The 17,408-nt window shown below is 40.4% G+C and overlaps 1 protein-coding gene across 2 annotated transcripts in view; it reads left to right on the plus strand.

Moving 5' to 3' along the window:
- Positions 1–11,664, plus strand: part of LOC103067586 (cadherin-like protein 26) — a 33,529-nt gene extending 21,865 nt beyond the window's left edge. Inside the window, exons 11-17 of one of the 2 annotated variants that reach the window (XM_088153821.1) lie at positions 869–1,102; positions 2,901–3,131; positions 5,714–5,841; positions 6,068–6,148; positions 7,465–7,563; positions 8,039–8,128; positions 9,648–11,664. In XM_088153821.1, the coding sequence (XP_088009947.1) occupies positions 869–1,102; positions 2,901–3,131; positions 5,714–5,841; positions 6,068–6,148; positions 7,465–7,563; positions 8,039–8,128; positions 9,648–9,791 (1,007 nt within the window). In that variant the 3' untranslated portion in view covers positions 9,792–11,664. Of the gene's footprint in view, positions 1–868; positions 1,103–2,900; positions 3,132–5,713; positions 5,842–6,046; positions 6,149–7,464; positions 7,564–8,038; positions 8,129–9,647 lie in introns of those variants that run through there. The other variant, XR_015798447.1, reaches the window with a different exon arrangement.
- Positions 11,665–17,408: the final 5,744 nt, after the last annotated feature.

Raw genomic sequence — 17,408 nt, forward strand, 5'->3', positions numbered from 1 at the left:
TGCAGTCAGTGAAGAGATGCCACATATAAAGCATGGACCTTTTGCACACAAAGCATGTAGTCTACCACGAATCAACAATCCTTCATAAATATGTCCACAATCTTGCAGCATATTTATTGCGTGTGGTGGGTGGCATTCAGGTTTGTGGGCTTCAGATTGTTTGAGACAATAGATCATGTGCTCTGAGACCTTTTTGAATAATGAGGCTAGAAGCTTTAAATACCTACAAAGAAAAATATGAACAAAATGATAAGGATTTCTTGCATATATTTATAAGAAGCTGTGAAGCTTTCTTAAGATGCTTTTCTGCCGTAAATCATTTTCTGAACCCAGTTGAACTCTGGCCAATGATCTATCCATTTATTTTGAAAGAGGTCCAGTTGGGATGATGGATGAGGATTTTAAGTTTAGAATAGATAGGATTTCTAGACTGATAATAGAGGTGGCATATCAAAGACAGTGATGTAGAAAGTTTGCTGAGGAGGTCAGATGCCTACAGTAATGGATAAAATCTATCATTACATTCAGTGGTGCATTACATTTTTTCAGGACTGCTCTTGCCTTTCTGGTTTTCTGGGGGGTTGTGCTTCAAAAGATAGATAAGACCAAAACAGAAAAGTTTGTGTGGGTAGGGGAAAAAACTGTATTTGATACAGCTGGATTTACTTTTATAAAATGAATTAAAATTTGATTAGTGTCTCTATTTGGCCATTTTCTTCTTGTACTACACTGCAGCTTGACAACTTACCACTTCTAGAGTTTTTGAGAACTGCATGCAAACCTTATGTCTAAATTATATAGTTCTGAAGATTTCTTCCTGCTTCTGTAGATTTAAAAAAAAAAATCAAAATGTTGTTTTCTTTCCCAGGTATTCCACCATTAACTGGCACAGGTACAATCCAATTGTACCTCTCTGACCTTAATGACAATGCTCCAATGCTAGTTACACCATTCTTGGTAGTCTGTGATGGAAAAGAAGAGGGTCCTTTCCATATAAAAGCTGAGGATAAAGATTCCTATCCATATGCAGAACCTTTTACATTCCAATTGGAAGACGCTTTGGAGGGTACTGAAAATTCCTGGAGACTGGGAGAGAGCTCTGGTAAATGACTTCTAATAGGGAATCACCATGTCCTTTGATTTCACCTCTTGGCAAGGTTTTTCCTGGGAATGGAGAAGCGTGGAAGTCTCAGGGATCATCAGCCCTTCAAGGCAGGCCAGGTCAAAAAACAAACACCAGATAGATTCCATCAGTGCTACTGTATTGTTGTAGGCTAGAAACAGAATCTTGAAAGCCTGCCTGAATTTCTCTCTCCCCCATTTTATAATAAAATCAAGGTGGGATTCTTTTGAGTTTCTTTCTCATGCTTCCTTCAGTTTTTGAATTGTGTAATCATTTCTCCACATGCCTCCTATCAGTTCTTGCATATTTCCCAAGGTGATCTTTAAATTCCTTTGACTGATTGATTGATTGATTGATTATGTGCCATCAAGTTGTTTTTGATTCCTAGCAGCCACGTCATGGATTTTTTCCATGATGATCTCCTAACCTGGTCTTTCAGGTCTTTCAATGGTGCCCCAATTGCCACCGTAATTGAGTCCATCCACCTTACTGCTGGTCGCCCTCTTCTTCTCTTCCACCTTTCCCAGCATTAGAGCCTTTTCCAGAGAACTAGGGCTTTGCATAATGTGTCTGAAATAGGACAGTTTGAGCCTGGTCATTTGTGCCTTGAGTGAGAACTCTGGGTTGATTTATTCAGTGATCCATTTGTTTGTTTTCTTGGCTCTCCATGGTATTCTCGGGATTTATTAAGGCATGACTGAATTTTTTAACTACATTCACACAATATGTTAAAGAAGGAATTCATTTTCTTGGTTCACAGAATACATTAAGGGGTAAATAAACCCAACAAGCTGGGTCTACCTAACACACTAAATTAAAAAACAAGAAAAAAAATCCAGTACAGGAAGGAATGGGAGCCCTAGGGTGGTGAAACACTTTAAAGATAAGTAATTAATGCTAGGTATAATTTTTAATAATGTTCATTCCTTTACTATTATGTCAGCAGTCCTTTTGAAGGCTTCTAGGATGGTGGGTGTTAGAATCCAAGGCAGGCTCAGCAGCTAATCCAACTTGTAGGAGTCTTCCCTGGAATGTTTATAAAAATCCAACCAGCTCCAAACATTTAAAGCATTCATACTCCAGTAGGTAGCACTTGAAATGTGTCAGGCTGCTAGTCCTTACTGCAATATTCTGGGTCCAATTTAAGGTGTTGGTCATCACCTTTAAAGCCCTTCATGGCACTGGACAAGGTTATCTGAGGAGCCATCTCGCTCCTGTTATCTCAGCCCACCCCACTTGGTCCGGCAGAAGGGGCATGTTGCAGACCCCACCAGTCAAGGAATTTCGACTAGTGGAATCTTTTCTGCTGTGGCCCCCGCTCTATGGAACAATCTACCTCCCAAGGTGCGGTGTGCCCCCACTCTCATGGCCTTCAGGAAAGGTGTGAAATCCTGGCTATGCCAGAAGGCCTGGGGGCCGGATGGGGGCTCGTATCAGTGGAAGTGGCTTGTGGGGTAATTGATTTTACCCCCCCCCCGTCATCTTGAATGTCTTTAGTATTTTGATATAGGGTTTGTTTTATAGTGGATTTTTATGGATGGAGTAACTTAATTATTTATCGGGTATTTTAATTGTTTATGGGCTTTTGATTTTTAACTGTGAGCTGCCCAGAGTCACCCGTTGGGGGAGATGAGTGGCATACACATTTAATAATAAATAAATAAATAAATAAATAAATAAATAAATAAATAAATAAATAAAATATTAGCATCATCTTAGCAAGGATGTGATAGTTGGAGAATGACACATGTTTTTGTTCTTTCCTTCTGTTTTGTAGGTAATTCTGTTGATCTTTTTATGCTGAAAAGCCTCCCTCCTGGCAATTACTCGGTGCCTCTCCGCATACTTGACTTGCAAGGGTTTTCCAGGCAACAGAGCCTGCATGTCAAGGTATGCTCTTGTCCAGATGGGATCACATGTGAGCCACCCCTTGAATTGGCAGCTGTATCACTGGGTCTCAGCGGGGGAGCAACTGGCACAATTGTGGCTGCATTTCTATTATTGATATGTGAGTAATGTGACACTGTATTTTGCTTAGTAGAAAAACATGCACCATTTTGTGGTTGCTGTGCATCAGATAACTACTATCAACAGCTACTGTGAATAGGTACTCAAAATCCTGCCTTTAACTTTTCTGAAAGCCCTAAATCAGTGTTGTCCAAACTTGGCCACTTTAAGATGAGTGGACTTCAACTCCCAGAATTCCCCAGCCAGCATGGCTGGCTGGGGAATTCTGGGAGTTGAAGTCCACTCATCTTAAAGTGGCCAGGTTTGGACAACACTGCCCTAAATGATGCTGTCTCTTCTGGGTGGCAACCCATTCCAATCAGATCAACACTGGGGAGCCTGCTCCACGTTCTCCCATGTTCATCTTAGCAGACTTTTTAGTTATGATGTCTTGGTTGTGGAATAACCCTCTGAAGTAAGTGTGTCTAATCTAAAAGTGAACGTTTGGGAATCTATTTATGATGCAGCTAAACCTTTGGCTGGTTCAAGTGCAAAATAAATGCCTATTTTTCTGAATTCTGGATTATTGGAATTGAATCAATACATTGATGTATCATGCCAATCACCCCCTTTTGAGTCCTCCAAAACCTAGAATAGTTAAACTAGGGCTCCTATATTTGGTCTACAAAAGATGGAAGCAAAGAGAGTCTTCTGCATGTCTTTGTGGCTATCTAATAGTCACATTGATTTTTGCAGCCCAGATTTATTAATCTTAAGCTAAACAACCCTGGAAGCTTCCATCTGTATTTTGTTTAACAGTGAACTCCAAGTGGGATCTCTGGCATCCTGCTTTCTTAAAACTCTGGATCTTAAAACCAAGAATAGTCTTGACTTGTTATTCTGACTTGTGGGAGAGCAATAAGCCAGGAATAATGGTTTGGATGAAGCCTAGACAAGCCACAGTTGAATATTTCCTATTTTGTTTAGCCATCCCCACTGTTAGAAGGTGCTAGCTGGGAATGATCAGACATCATCCACCATCACATTTAATCTCAGTAAGTTGGATTTCAGAGGAATTGCAGTCAGTTATGATGTGTAAAATAGACCCCATCATTTATTTGATTATAATTTATTTTCACACTCTAGTGTTGTATACCAACATTTGCATCCTATATTGTTCTTAAAAACACTTTGTAGGCTGCCTTAGGGTTGCAGAGCTATACAGGGATGGTATGAAATGTTAAATAAATCTTGGCTGAGTTCACATAATGGTAAACCAGGATTTTTAAAACCTGGGCTTTTGAGCAAACAATAATGACCTTGACTAAATTCCACATAATTCTAGTATAATAGATGAACACTGGGTGGATTGATACTTCATGCAAAGCTAAAACAAACCAGCCTACTTACAGCTTAACCCAGGCCTATATATGGACTGTCATGTAATATAGGGATGAGAGTGTGAAGAAAGCCATTGTGAGCAAATGCTGAAGGTCCAGAGGTTGGCCTACTGATCCTAAAGGAACCAAGATCCAGATGTCATTTTCTGTACAACTGGGCAAGATTGGTGGAACCTTTCTTTATTATTCTCCTTAACCTGTGTTTCCTAAGAGTTGTGCATAGAGAACTTTGCGAAAGATTCTTCTTCCTGTTATGGGTATAAATTCTGTAATTGTGAAGAGAGAGCTGATTTGATACATGTTTTCTACTTGATTCTCACAACTGCAGTGAGACCATCAGTTCACTGGGAAATGCTATTATGTCATGGTCAATACAATCACTGCAGTTCCAATATTTGTTCCCAGGCTATGCCTGTTGTATTTTGCTCACTGAAGAGTTTCGCCTTCACTGAACTGTGTGTCTGGGTGTGACTGGATACATACACTAAACCACAATTTGTTTAACTGGTTTACTGAATAAGCCATATGTGGCTGGGTCCAACCCTTATGCTGGCCCTTAACCTATGGTTTCAAAGTGTAATGTCTGGGTTCACCCAACATGTTAAGCCAAAAACAAATAAACCATATTATAGGAAAGCATGTTGTATAATTTTAGTCAAAATATATCAAGAATACAGTTAAATGACTCTTCAACCCTCTTCTTTGTTGGCAATTTTACCTTTCAGTAAGCCAGATTGTTGCTTTTCATCCTTGGACTGGAATCTCAGAAGCGTCTGAGAATCATTTATTTTGGTTGATAGTAAATCTTAGATCAAGCATATATTATGAGTGGGCTGTGTCCTTACTCAGTGCCATGTGGAAGCAACTACCCTCTTTTTCTTAGATGCAACCATTGTCAAACACCCTCATCCTGATTTAAAAAGCATGCTGTCCCATCTCCTTATGAAATAATTTGGCCACCATTCTTCTCTGGTTCCAAGGATTCCTGGAACTAGCAATCAAAAGACTTTAAGCAGCTATTCTCCCTTCCCCCCCTCCATTCCCATAATGTAAGTTTTATGGTAAGAAAAGAAGATGGAGGAAAAGGCAGGAGAACAAAGAAAGGTGATGGCCCAAGAAAAACCTTCAGCTGAAACAGTTGTGCTGGGCAGAGATTCAACTAAAAGGTTAGCGGCTAATAAGAAAAGATGCTGGAGAAGATCACATTTGTGACATTGCTTGTTTCCCCCTTCCTTTTATGCAGTGGGCCTGGCTGTCCTGCTATGTTCCTGCATCTCAAAAGTGGAGAAAGGCCCTGCCTTCATTCCATATGAAGCAGGCAACCAATCCCTGATTAACTACAATGAAGAAAGTCAACATGTTTTGTCTCAGGTGAGAAATAATATCACTGGCCACTCCCCCTGACATTTCAGGAACAGGTCCTAGATTTGTAGTATAAGCCTGTGCATGCTACCCAGAAGGAAGTTTCATTGAGTTCATTGGAAGTTACCCCTAAGAAAGTATTAGTACAATCTTCCAAATTGTAATGTTTTGCCAATTGCAACTATCCAAAGAGACTTTCTTTTCCTTTATCCAGCTGCCTTATTGTCACTTTTAGGATACACCAGACCTGGGAAACCATGCAGCACCATCCTCAGTGTATGCAAACATTTTGAAAGAAAAACCACAAGTTCTTGAGGTAACTAGAATAAAGTGTCACCCTTCATACCACTGATCCAGTGCTTATAGAGATTATCCAATAAGGGATGATCTGCAGGAGCCAGAATGAAACGAGTGGCATAGTTTCATATTTATGCTCCTCAGTGCAGTATTATCTATAAGGAGAGAAGAGTTGAATCATAGCTATATTTGATTTGAATAATTTCTGGCACTTGTTCTTCTTACGATAGTCATTCCTAAAACATGACTTGTTTTATGATACCCCTCCAAACACAGTGTCCCCTCCCACCCTTGTCTGAGGCACCCCTAATCTTGACCTTAAAAAATGGATTGATGTGCTTTAGAGTAGTAAAATTGACTAAGCTGATTGTGAGCATTTAATGACTCAGGATGTCTTTACATCTGTTTCTTCTTTACCATGTCTTGGACTGTTCCACAACCTTTGAACATTACTACATTAAAATTAAAAGTTACCAATTAAAATGGTTTATGGCTCCAGACATGGGTGGGTTCTAATCTCTTTGACAGACATAGTACAGGAATGTGAGCCCAGAAACTTTAATTCACTTGTCATTACCAGAATTGGGATTATTTCATATACAGTAATTCCTTTAATTTTGTAGTTGTATCTAAGGATGGTTTATCCATCAGAATTCTTTCTAAATATTTTCCTTTTTCAGTTAGCAAGGAGAGGTAGGACATTGTGGAGTCCTTGGGATTTCCTGAGCTTGGTCGTTTTCTTGCAGATGTTTTGTTATCTGGCTAGGGGTAATGAAACATCTGCAAGAAAACAACCAAGCCCAGAGAACCCCAAGAACTCCACAATGCAACCCTGAGCTACATATATTCTCTTCTATTAGAGGTAGGAAATGTTTGTAGAATGTTCAAAGTACCTATCAATTTCTTTGGCCTTTAGCAGCAGCAACTATAGGAATAGTCAGAGAGGGGCAGCAGGACAAAAGTAGGATCGTGTCATCATGATGCAAGACACACCCCTTTGGTATGTCTGTTGTGACATCATATCTATGCCCCAAAGTGGTGGAGCTTCTGGTGTTGCGGTGTGACACTGTTTTCAACATTTTGATGAAAAGAGGTATCATCTGCAGATATCCCTGGCCTTTGCTCTGACCCATCATGATTGAGGGTGAGAAGAAGACAAATGTCATAGGTATTCTGCTGTCAGAAAGGACTGGCCTTGGAGAGGTGGACTTCAGGAAGATACAGATTTTATTGGGAATCCTTCCAATGATTCTAGATCCTACAATATCCAAACATTAAAAAGTGTGCTGTAATTTGATTCGTTATAAGTTCTGTATTCCCTTTTTCCCCCTAAAGAATGTCTCGGGGGCGATGCCAATGAAGCTTACAGAAAATCACCAACATCCTACTGGAAGTGTAACTTCACCCTTTAACACTATCAATACTTGGAATCAGGTTAGATAAACCATTTGAATTGGGATTGGAAACTTATTGGTAGATGGGTAGGCAAATAATGATTTTTTGAGTCCTTGAGAGCCGCAAAGTAGGTGGGACTGCATTATGGATGGGAACCAGGGCTGGCATTGCCCTTTTCTGCATTGGGGGAGTGGATTTTTTTGTTTTAAAATGGCACTAAGCCTATGCTAAGTGTTTTCTGCCTCAAAATGACCTACAATCAGGGAAACTGAAACTTGGCTGCCAAGTTGGAGCAGATTCTGGGGGTCTCAGGAGGGGGACCAAGAAATTGTCCACCTCTGTATTATATAATTAAATACATCTCCTACTGTTTCTAATAGCTTTGGATGCATCAGTTTAGAATAGGTGGCTAGCCAAATATATGTTTGAAGGCGAAGTGGTAAGACCTTCTGGATGGATTTGGGAGTGACTGTGGGAGTGACTGTGAAGCTTGCTTTTTTCCTCCTTTCTGTAGCTGGAAATCTGGAATCATCAGAACGATAAAACACGCAGGAAAAAACCACAGGAGAAAATTTTGGAAATAGCAGCTGTTGCCTTGAAACAAGTAAGCAACTGGAGGCAAACCAGGGCTTCCTTTTTCCAAATACTTTGAATTACATAATGTAGGATATGTTTTGAGCATGGCCTCAGCCTAGAGATCTGAGATTTCTTAGTGGTCTCCCTGCTCAAACAAACTGGGAGTGATTTCTTTCAGTCTGTGAAAGATAAAAATACATGCCTATTTGGAAGTGAAGTGCTTGCCTGTCACATGAGAAGATTCAGTGCTTGGAGGTTAGGATTCCAGCTACAAGATGGGAAGACTTCTATAGAGCACCATATAGCCCCCCCATTTCCGTCCTCTGTTCTCCATATGAGATGCCACACAGCACCCTCCCTGGCCCCACTCTTAAAGCAGTGAGCCAGCTGAAAAGTGGGACCCCCCCCAGTGGTGACCTCATACCTCCAGAGTTACTGAAGGGAAATGCTGATTTTTGGGCCCCAGTCTTGGCCTCTCTTTTTCCCCAACTCAACAATATACTCCAAATGTTAGGTGGCTGGATCCAATCAATAACTGATAACTGTTCCAACATTAAGAATGGGAACAGCACAAGCCCTTCATCCATTAAACGTGTCTTGTAAATGATACCCCTGCTTCTTGTGTTATACGTTATTGGATTGACTGGAGCAGGAGAAACTCCTAGTTGAGGAGCAAGCAAGATTTAGGGAGAGCAGATCTTCAATGGATCAGTGTGCCGTCTTATAAATTTAATAGATAAATATACATGTAGGCAGCATTGCCCCTTATATGCCCAGAGTTGTTTTTTAACCAGATGGGCAGTGACAAATTTGATAAATAAATAAATAAAATATGTTTTCTCACTGACTTATGTCTATTCCAAAGGATGGACTCTGGTGGAAGCTGTCCCTCACATCTACTGATTGGTGGCTATCCATCCTAATCAGGATGCTGGATGAAAATACAGTCACCCACATTAGATGTGATAGAACTAGCCACCTTAATGCAGACTTTTCAAGGGGTCCAGGAGTGAAGCAGAGATGTGTTCTAGTTGTTTCATAGCTGTGTGAATTCAGTGGTACCTGCCAGAAAGGAATTCCACCATCCTGAACTTAGTAATGGGCATTGGGCAGTACTGCTGTATGGTGATGATGCAACCATTCTTTTGCTAAGCAGGTAGGGTTAGGGTTGGTCTTTTGCTAAGCAGGTAGGCCTCAGGAGAAGTCTTCGCTGAATTCTCTAAGGAGGAAGGGCTTACTAGCAATCTTTCTAAGACCATAATCATGGTTTTCTCAGGAAAACCTAGTTGCCACAAATATCAGTGGTGAATTGGAAAGAATAAAAACTTTGGTGTAATTGTTCAAGCTCCTGTATCTCAGTGGGAAGAAATTAGAGCCATCTCTGCCAAAGCCAGCTGTGGCATCAAGGCAATTTTTTTTCACCCCAAAGTGGACAGTTGCATCCTTGCCACCATGAAGCTTTTGAGAGCTAAAACTATATCCCAGTGCGCTATGGTGCACAGGTGATCAGGTTCAAGAGTCTGGCTGTTTTCTTTCTTCCTTTGCAGAAATGTGATGACATGACCAACCTGGAGGACAACCTAGTTTCTTATGTGCCTCGTGTTTATGCAGAGGAAGGAATATTGGAGAAAAATGAATCTGTGTGGTCCCTTTCTATTCCAGATGATGACAAAAACAGCCTGCCTGCCTGAGGATTTCCTGGATGCCCTGGAACCTAGATTTATTTCTCTTGGAAAAATATGCAGTAAATGATGATAGCTTTTGGCCTGTCCTTAGCCAGGAGTTTTCTAAATTAATTTGCCATGGGACTTTTTTATATGATAAAAAGTATGCTCTGAAAAACGTTCAGAGTGTATGCCACTTGCTCATTCTGTGAGCGAATAAACTCATTCTGGGGTCTCATGTTCAGGTCATTAGAAAACCTTTCCTATTTCCTTTGAAACCAGGTAGAGTCCATGGACAGGTAGGAGGTAAGTTCTAGTTCTGACTGTTCAGTTCCTGTCTCCTTCATTTCTCCTCCATGCCTGACCACTTCCCAATTAGCCATCTTGTGTCATCGTTTATGTGCTATCAACACATAAATAATTCTGGGTTTTAAAAACAAAAATGGCAACTGTAGCAGGAATTCTTGAGGAGAGGGGATCATGTCCATTCCGTGATTTGCTTTAAATTATGCAGAAGGCTTTCTTGATGAGAAGTTAAGTAGCTGCTTCCTTACAAAGTGGGTTTCTATTTGTGCAAAAGTTTGCAGGGGCCTGGAACTTGGGCAGATGAGAAGGACAAGCAAGTGTCTTTTCTTGTTTTTTTTTTTCCATTACTCATCCTTTGCAATGCCAGATTATGTATGCCTGGATGTTTTCTTCAATAATAAATCCATTTTCTAAAATTTCTTGTTGTTACATAAACGTATTATCACAGGGGAGTTGGAAGCAACCAGTTAAAATGCATCAAACCATGTATTTTTTTTTCCAATTGAAACTCTAGACAGCTTCAAGGAGGTTTTTCTGGTGATCTTCTTGAAATTTAATTTTATTATCAAAGGTGGTAAAGGAAGGTGATACTGCTCAAGCCTCCTCAGCTGCTTACACTTCCCATTCTGAAAGAGCCCAACAGGAGGTGTTCTGTTTTCTTCCCTGGAATTTAATTCACTTCTGGTGTGAACCAGGGCAGTGTAATATGGTCCTGCCTGCGAGGAGACACCAACAGTCTCATGGCTGCATTGCAGACAAATTGCCATTTCCAAAGACTCTTTACAGTGGCCCTAAAGAAAGATTGTTGCAATACTGTAATCCAATTAGGAACAGATGTTTCCCAGCACAGTAAAAATAATTGGAGACTGCAGCCTTGTGCCCTGTGGGGAGATGTGCTCCCCTGCCCTGAAAATGGGAGCTAAAAAAGACCCCAGGAGGCTGGAGGTAAACGTGGGAGTGTTGCCTTCTGAGAAACAGGTGGTTCATTAGTGGTCATAGTCAGGAAGAGTAGACAGAAAAGGTATATAAACACAGATAAAATCCTGTGTGATACCCTGTGCCTCCAACTTGTCAACCTAGGATTGCAACCTTCAATTAAAACTAACCTTGGAGATTTTTTCTTCCTGAGAAATACATGCATGTGATGTGCATTATATACATATATGTCTGAATAACAAGAATAACCATTACAATAAGCCAAATTAATCCACTGTAGGATGGATATCTCTTCACTGAAGATTGTGATCCATAATCTATCATGCTGGTCCAGTGTGGGCTGGTAGATAGATGTTTTTCAGCTTCCCATTTAGAGCCGAGAGTGAGTGTCTGGCCCAAAGTCACTCAGCCAGCTCCTGTGCGTAAGAATCACTAATTCCCCACTGCAATTCTTGGAGTAATTAACTCTCTGCTCATCTATCATCTTCTTTTAAAAGTCTTTATTAATTTCACATATTTTAAGACTGGTTATTTTGCTGTGCACAAAAACCAAATGTGTGCGTGCACCCTTCTGCTAACTGAGGAAGTTCTCCTCCTGCCAGATAAATTATGGTTGAGAAAAGTCATTAAGCAACACACTTTTAAAATTATTCTCCCAATGGTGCGATATATGTAATTCCAGTCTGCGTGTGTTCACGGTACCTTGAATTTCTAACATTCCTCATAGTTGTCTTCGATAAGGTTGCAGTCGCTTAGAATATTTAACCATTGCCTTCTGGCCTACCTTATCAGGGTTAACAATAACAACAAGGAAACCTTTGCTCTTACTGCAACAATATGAGCAAAGCGAGCAGAAATAGTTTCAAAATGTAATTGCTTGAACCCTCTTTGGAGATCAGGTTTATAAGCTCAAAATAAATCATAAAACAACATCATCCTTTGCTCCTTTTCAAAATAAGAAAGGAAAGAAGGAATGAATTATTTCCCCTTAGCCCAAGTATAGCCTTTAGCCTACATCTAGACAACCATCTTCAAATCTTTCCTACCAGGGAAGTTAATTATCAATTTATTGCTTAGATGATGGTGATCTGCTGCACAGAGTTTTCATTTTCTTTTAATAGGTATTTCATCAACTAGATGCATGCATATTTCAAAGTGGTATTAAAGCACTTCTGTGTAAAACATGGGACCAGTGTCTTTCTTGATTCTTTGAACAAGAACATAAACACAAAATACGTGGTGGCCCCCACCTTGAGCCCTGTAGCCAGTTCTGGGCATCACATTTTAAGAATGATTCAGTGAAATTGCAAGTTTCAAAGAAGGGCAATGAAAATGATCAGGGACAACTAAGAGTGGATATAATATCATTCTTCAAATCCCTGAAAGGATGTCACACAGAAGAAGGTCAGGACTTGTTCTCTTATTCCACAGTTCAGGGCAGGAAATCTTGGATTAAAGTTATGGGAAGGCAAATTCTGACTCAACGTTAGAAAAAGCTTCCTATCCATAACAGCAGTGACAGTGAAACCAGTGACAGAAACCAACCACTGGACTGTCCAAGCAGAAGATGGACAAGCTTCTGTCAGGGATGCTATATTTTGGATTCATGCACAAAGCAGAAATTGGATTTGGTGGCCTCAATAGTCCTCTGTGATTATACAAGCAGAAGTTACCAAAGTATCTGTAGAATCTGCAGACACTCAGCTGTTTGGCCATCAGATATTTTTAAATAGATTTTTTAAATGAAAAAAATAAATGGAAATTGATACATTGCAATGGATTGTCTTTATTTTCAAGATCACCTTTGGGCCCCATGTAGGTCCCTCAGGCTTTCTTAAGAAAAAATAAAAGACAGAATGCTGCAGCCCCATACTTTATTTGAATGGTGGCCAGAAAAAGAAACCCAACCACGGTAGGTGGGTGGGTGTGGGGAGAAAGCTTTCTGGGAGCCAACTGCATCCACAGCAAAGCGCTAGGATGCAGAAATGATGTGCCTGGTCAAGGATGTCATCATGCAAATGTTGTCATTACATATTTGCAGCCTGATGTCTAACACAAATAGGGAAGTCACAGCATTTGTTGAATGATATTGTCATACATATATTGTCATTTGACCTCTATTTTCCCCACCGCCCCACCTCCCATGGATGTTCATGCTGGTAGCTTACAGAGGACGATAAGCAGTTTTGCTATTTTAAAAAAACTTGGTGTCTCATTTAAGTTTAACTTGACTTCACAAACTCTTCCATGTAGTTTTCATAAGAACAATACCCAAGTGGTTTGCCATGACCTCCTTTTCTGCTGTCTTGAGGTAACCTACCAGTTGGCCATCCAAGTATTAACCATGCTTGATTTTTTTTGTGATCAGCTAAAGTCAATAAGGTTGGATTCTGGTAAATGGGTGCTTCACCATGTCAGCCATTTTGCAAAGAGGCAAACCCTGTCGATGACCACATGCTCTCAAAATTCCAAATGTTCTGGAATGGATTCCAATTACAGATGACCACGCCTATTATATTGGAAGATCCTATAACAATAAGATATCAGTAAGCTCATAATTCAGGTTGTCATTAAAGCTGTTAGTACCTTCCTATGGAGGGATGGAATCCATGTCTTTTCTGAGCTGATTCTTTAAGGCACATACATAATAAATATAGAGGAATCTCACCTTGAATAGGTTGTCTGTTTCTGGGAACCACACTTTAAAGAGTCAGAGAAATTGGAACAGGCTCAGAGAAGGTCAATCAGAAAGATCAGGAGACTAGAAACTAACTCCTGTGGTGAGAGACTGGGAGCTGGATATATTTAGCCTTGAGGAAAGATGGTTGAGGGGGTATATCCCTGAAATACCAGAAAGGATTTCACGTTGGAGGTCAAAACCTGTTGTATCTCATTCCAGAGTGCAGGCAGAGAATAATGGATGGACATTACAGGAAGGCAGAACCCAACTGGACAATAAGAGCAGATTGGACAAGGGAAACAATGAACCAGAGACATGGGAGGCTCCCTTTCACGTGTCCAACTGATGCTAAACAGCCATCTGTGTGGGATGCTTTGATTGGGATTTAACATTGAGCAGGGATTGGATCCAATGGCTTAAATGGCCCCTTCCGACGTTACGTTTCTATGATTTGGTAGGTAGGTTTTTGCATGTTAACGCTTGTTCCTAATTTCTGTCATTGTGGAAATGTGTAAAAGGGCACTTAGTTTTGTTGCAAATGGCTAGTCTTTTTCGTGGCACTGTTCTCCGTTTCACAGCATACTTTCTTATTATGAACAGCTGCCTGTACCAGATTTTAAGCAGCAGAATGTGTTTGTAAAATAAGCAAATGTATTACTGGTATGGTTTAGTATAATTTGTGCAAAAAGTAAATGTTCCAAAACTCAGCTATTATCTTTCCAAGAAGAATAAACAAAGCAACAACAAAAAACCCCAACAAATCATATTTAGAAAGATGTTGGATTCATCTTTCATTCACCCAGTTTGTTTGAATGAAAGATGAATCCAACATCTTTGGATCCACCTATCCACCACCATAAGGATGGCAAGTTAGTAGTGTGTTATGTTGCCTCCTTGTGGCACATTTAGCTAATCCATCTTTGCAAACAGCTTGTGCATCCTGTGTTAAAGAAGTGGCTTTCAAAGTGCTTTTCTCCATGTAATTTTGTTGAAAATGTTAATCCTATTTCATAGAGAAAGGCCCCGAATGTCTGATTAATGTCTGGTTAAAAATCCCTCAGCACTTCCAAATAAGTGGCAGACAACAAATTCGTTTTAATAACAAGTTGGAATAGTTGAATGCCATGCCAGAATGGGAACCTTGATGGAAAAATGCCCTCATCCACCTAGGACCTAGGGTGATGTGCAATAAAAATAATTGCAACACTGCAACTTTGGGGCTGTTGTCACCCAACACACTTAATATAATTTCTGAATAAACCCATTTTCTGGGTTCACACATTACACTGAATCATAAAGACTGGGCTTCCACTGCCTGCTAAGCTATAAAACAAGTAATCAACATTAGCATTAACTAAGCTTAGCAAGTTGTGGCAATATACCTGGAAAGCATGGTCAGTGCTGAAACATGCTGGAAGTCGTAGGGCCACTAGAGACCAATCTCTGGCAGCCACAAGGTCCTTAGTTGTCCTGATTAAGCGTGTTGTGTGAACACAACCTTTGTGGCAGATTTCCTTTGTGCCAGCTTAACATGAGAAGTTCTGGATCCTGCATTTGCACAGGGTCATGGACAGTAGATTTAAGCTGTGGAGTTTTACCAAAAGATGATCCATTCCAAACATCCCAGTGTGTTCCTGTGTGGTGATCATCAGAAAAGATGTGTTTGGAGCCTTGTGTTGCAAATCATCTTTGTATCCTGGCTGACAGGCTGTTCTATGGAACAATCCAGCTGTGCCTCTTTCCCTGGGGAGATACAGTGTGGCTAGGTTGCTGGGTTAAGATCTAGGAGATCCAGGTACATGTCCCCTTCAGCCACATATATTCACTGTTTGACTTTGGGCCAGCAACTTTCCTTCAGTTCAAACCACCTCACAAGGTTGTTATTGTGGCGAGCGCTACTGTAGGTATGCCACTTTGACCTCTTTGAATAAAGGCAGGATGTAATAACATCGACAACAACCTATTATTCCATGTTTGTACTGCAATGAGTTATAAGTGCTTGATAAATAAAACTGTGATTACTGTTACTAGCACTACCTGTTAGATAATCCTATCCAGATAATTATGGAAGTCTTTTAATTGTGCTGTGGTTATACAAAGGAGGAGGGGAATTCTGACTAGGGAAGACAGTCCATTTCCTAGCCATTAGAAATCATCAGCCTTGATTTATGCATGTGCAAACCCACCCAGGGTTGGATTCATAGACATACAATTTAGTATGTTGTACAAATCTAGCTTGAAAATTTGGAAAGCTCAGATTCAGCCAGTGCTAGCAGGATTATCTGAATGGGTAATAAGTCATCTCAGAGACAGATATTTAGAGGTGGAGAAATCCTTGCCATAGTATTTATAATGTGCCTCCACTTGGGACACAAAGTGAGCAAATACAGGCTAGACTTACAGAATGAGTGAGATAGCAACTCCATGCTAGACGTTTAGACAATGCTACCATTAGGCCAGAAGATGGCAGCCATTAGTTTGCTAAAGAATAGAGGGGAGGGAGGGGAGCTTCGGCTATGTGGAACTTCAACTATTTTTCCTCTGTGCTGTTCTAAATGATAGTCATTTTCAAAAGGCTCCTCTTATGATTGTCCCATTCATTGTCAGTTGCATTGTTACCTGTTGATACCTGATGAGAAATGAACAGGTACACTGTTGCCTCTGTAGGCAGTTTTGCTGGAAGAGAGAATCCTTGCATGGAAATGTGGCTGAGGAGAGAAGCTTCAGGAGAAGATGGATTTAAATCAAGATACGCAAACTGTTATCTCAAGGGAGTACCCATCCTCTCTCTTCAAGAGCCCTACTAAAGTTGCCTCCAAATAGTAATTTGCAAAGAGATTGAAAGAAGGGATTATTAAATGCATGGGATTTTAATTGTGTTAGCTGTATTTAATGACTGTAACTTGGTTTTAAATAATTTAAAATTAAATTCAGCAGGGGCTACTTCAGGGACTGGAAGTTCTGCATGGCTATCACTGGAACTAGAGAATGGTGCAAATTGTTGGTCTTCAGTGAACTCAGAATGAATTCTCAGCACTTTATGACCGGGGCTGCATCTCAGGAGTAGGTTTGGGCTGGCTACTTGAAACAACAATATTAATATTTGCAAAAGGAGCCACATGCTGGGCCAGATAATTTCCAGGGAGGATTGGTGTCTGTGGTTCCTTGTGTTTGCAAGCCCCTTGCCAGTGCTGATGGATTAGTTTAATTTTTGAAGGAAGCAGTGCTGTGGGTATGTTCTCAAATGGGTTTGATAGGCCATGATTCTCTTGGCAATTTCAAGGCTGGACACTGCTTATGTTTGAACCTGTATCTCTCTCTCTCTCTGCCTGCCCCTGTAAGAAATAGGATATAAGTAGCTTTGTTGTTTTTACAGAAATGCAAGAGATAAATGAATATGCAGAATTGTTTATGGCATAATAGTTATAGCTTTGGCCAAGCAGAAACAAATAAACCTAATCTTACATTCAAGAAAAATTGGGAAAAACAGAAAAAGGGAAGAAGGTAAATGGCTGCAACAGGACACAGCTAGCTTAATCACAAATTGCAGGTATGTACAGGAACACAGTAGCCTTTAAGATGACACATAAGTAGAAGTACCAAATATGGACAATTGTAAATAGGGGTAAGGGGGCTTTGGAGTAGAGTAATGGGAGATGTAAACTAAGGTGGGACTTCCAGAAATTGTATTAGGTGTATCGGATAGGTTGTAAACTCCCTAG

The sequence above is a fragment of the Python bivittatus genome, unplaced genomic scaffold (assembly GCF_059951505.1).
Source record: "Python bivittatus isolate LINGU-HERP-01145 unplaced genomic scaffold, Pbiv_v1 ctg000700_np1212, whole genome shotgun sequence".
NCBI classification, from domain to species: domain Eukaryota; kingdom Metazoa; phylum Chordata; class Lepidosauria; order Squamata; family Pythonidae; genus Python; species Python bivittatus.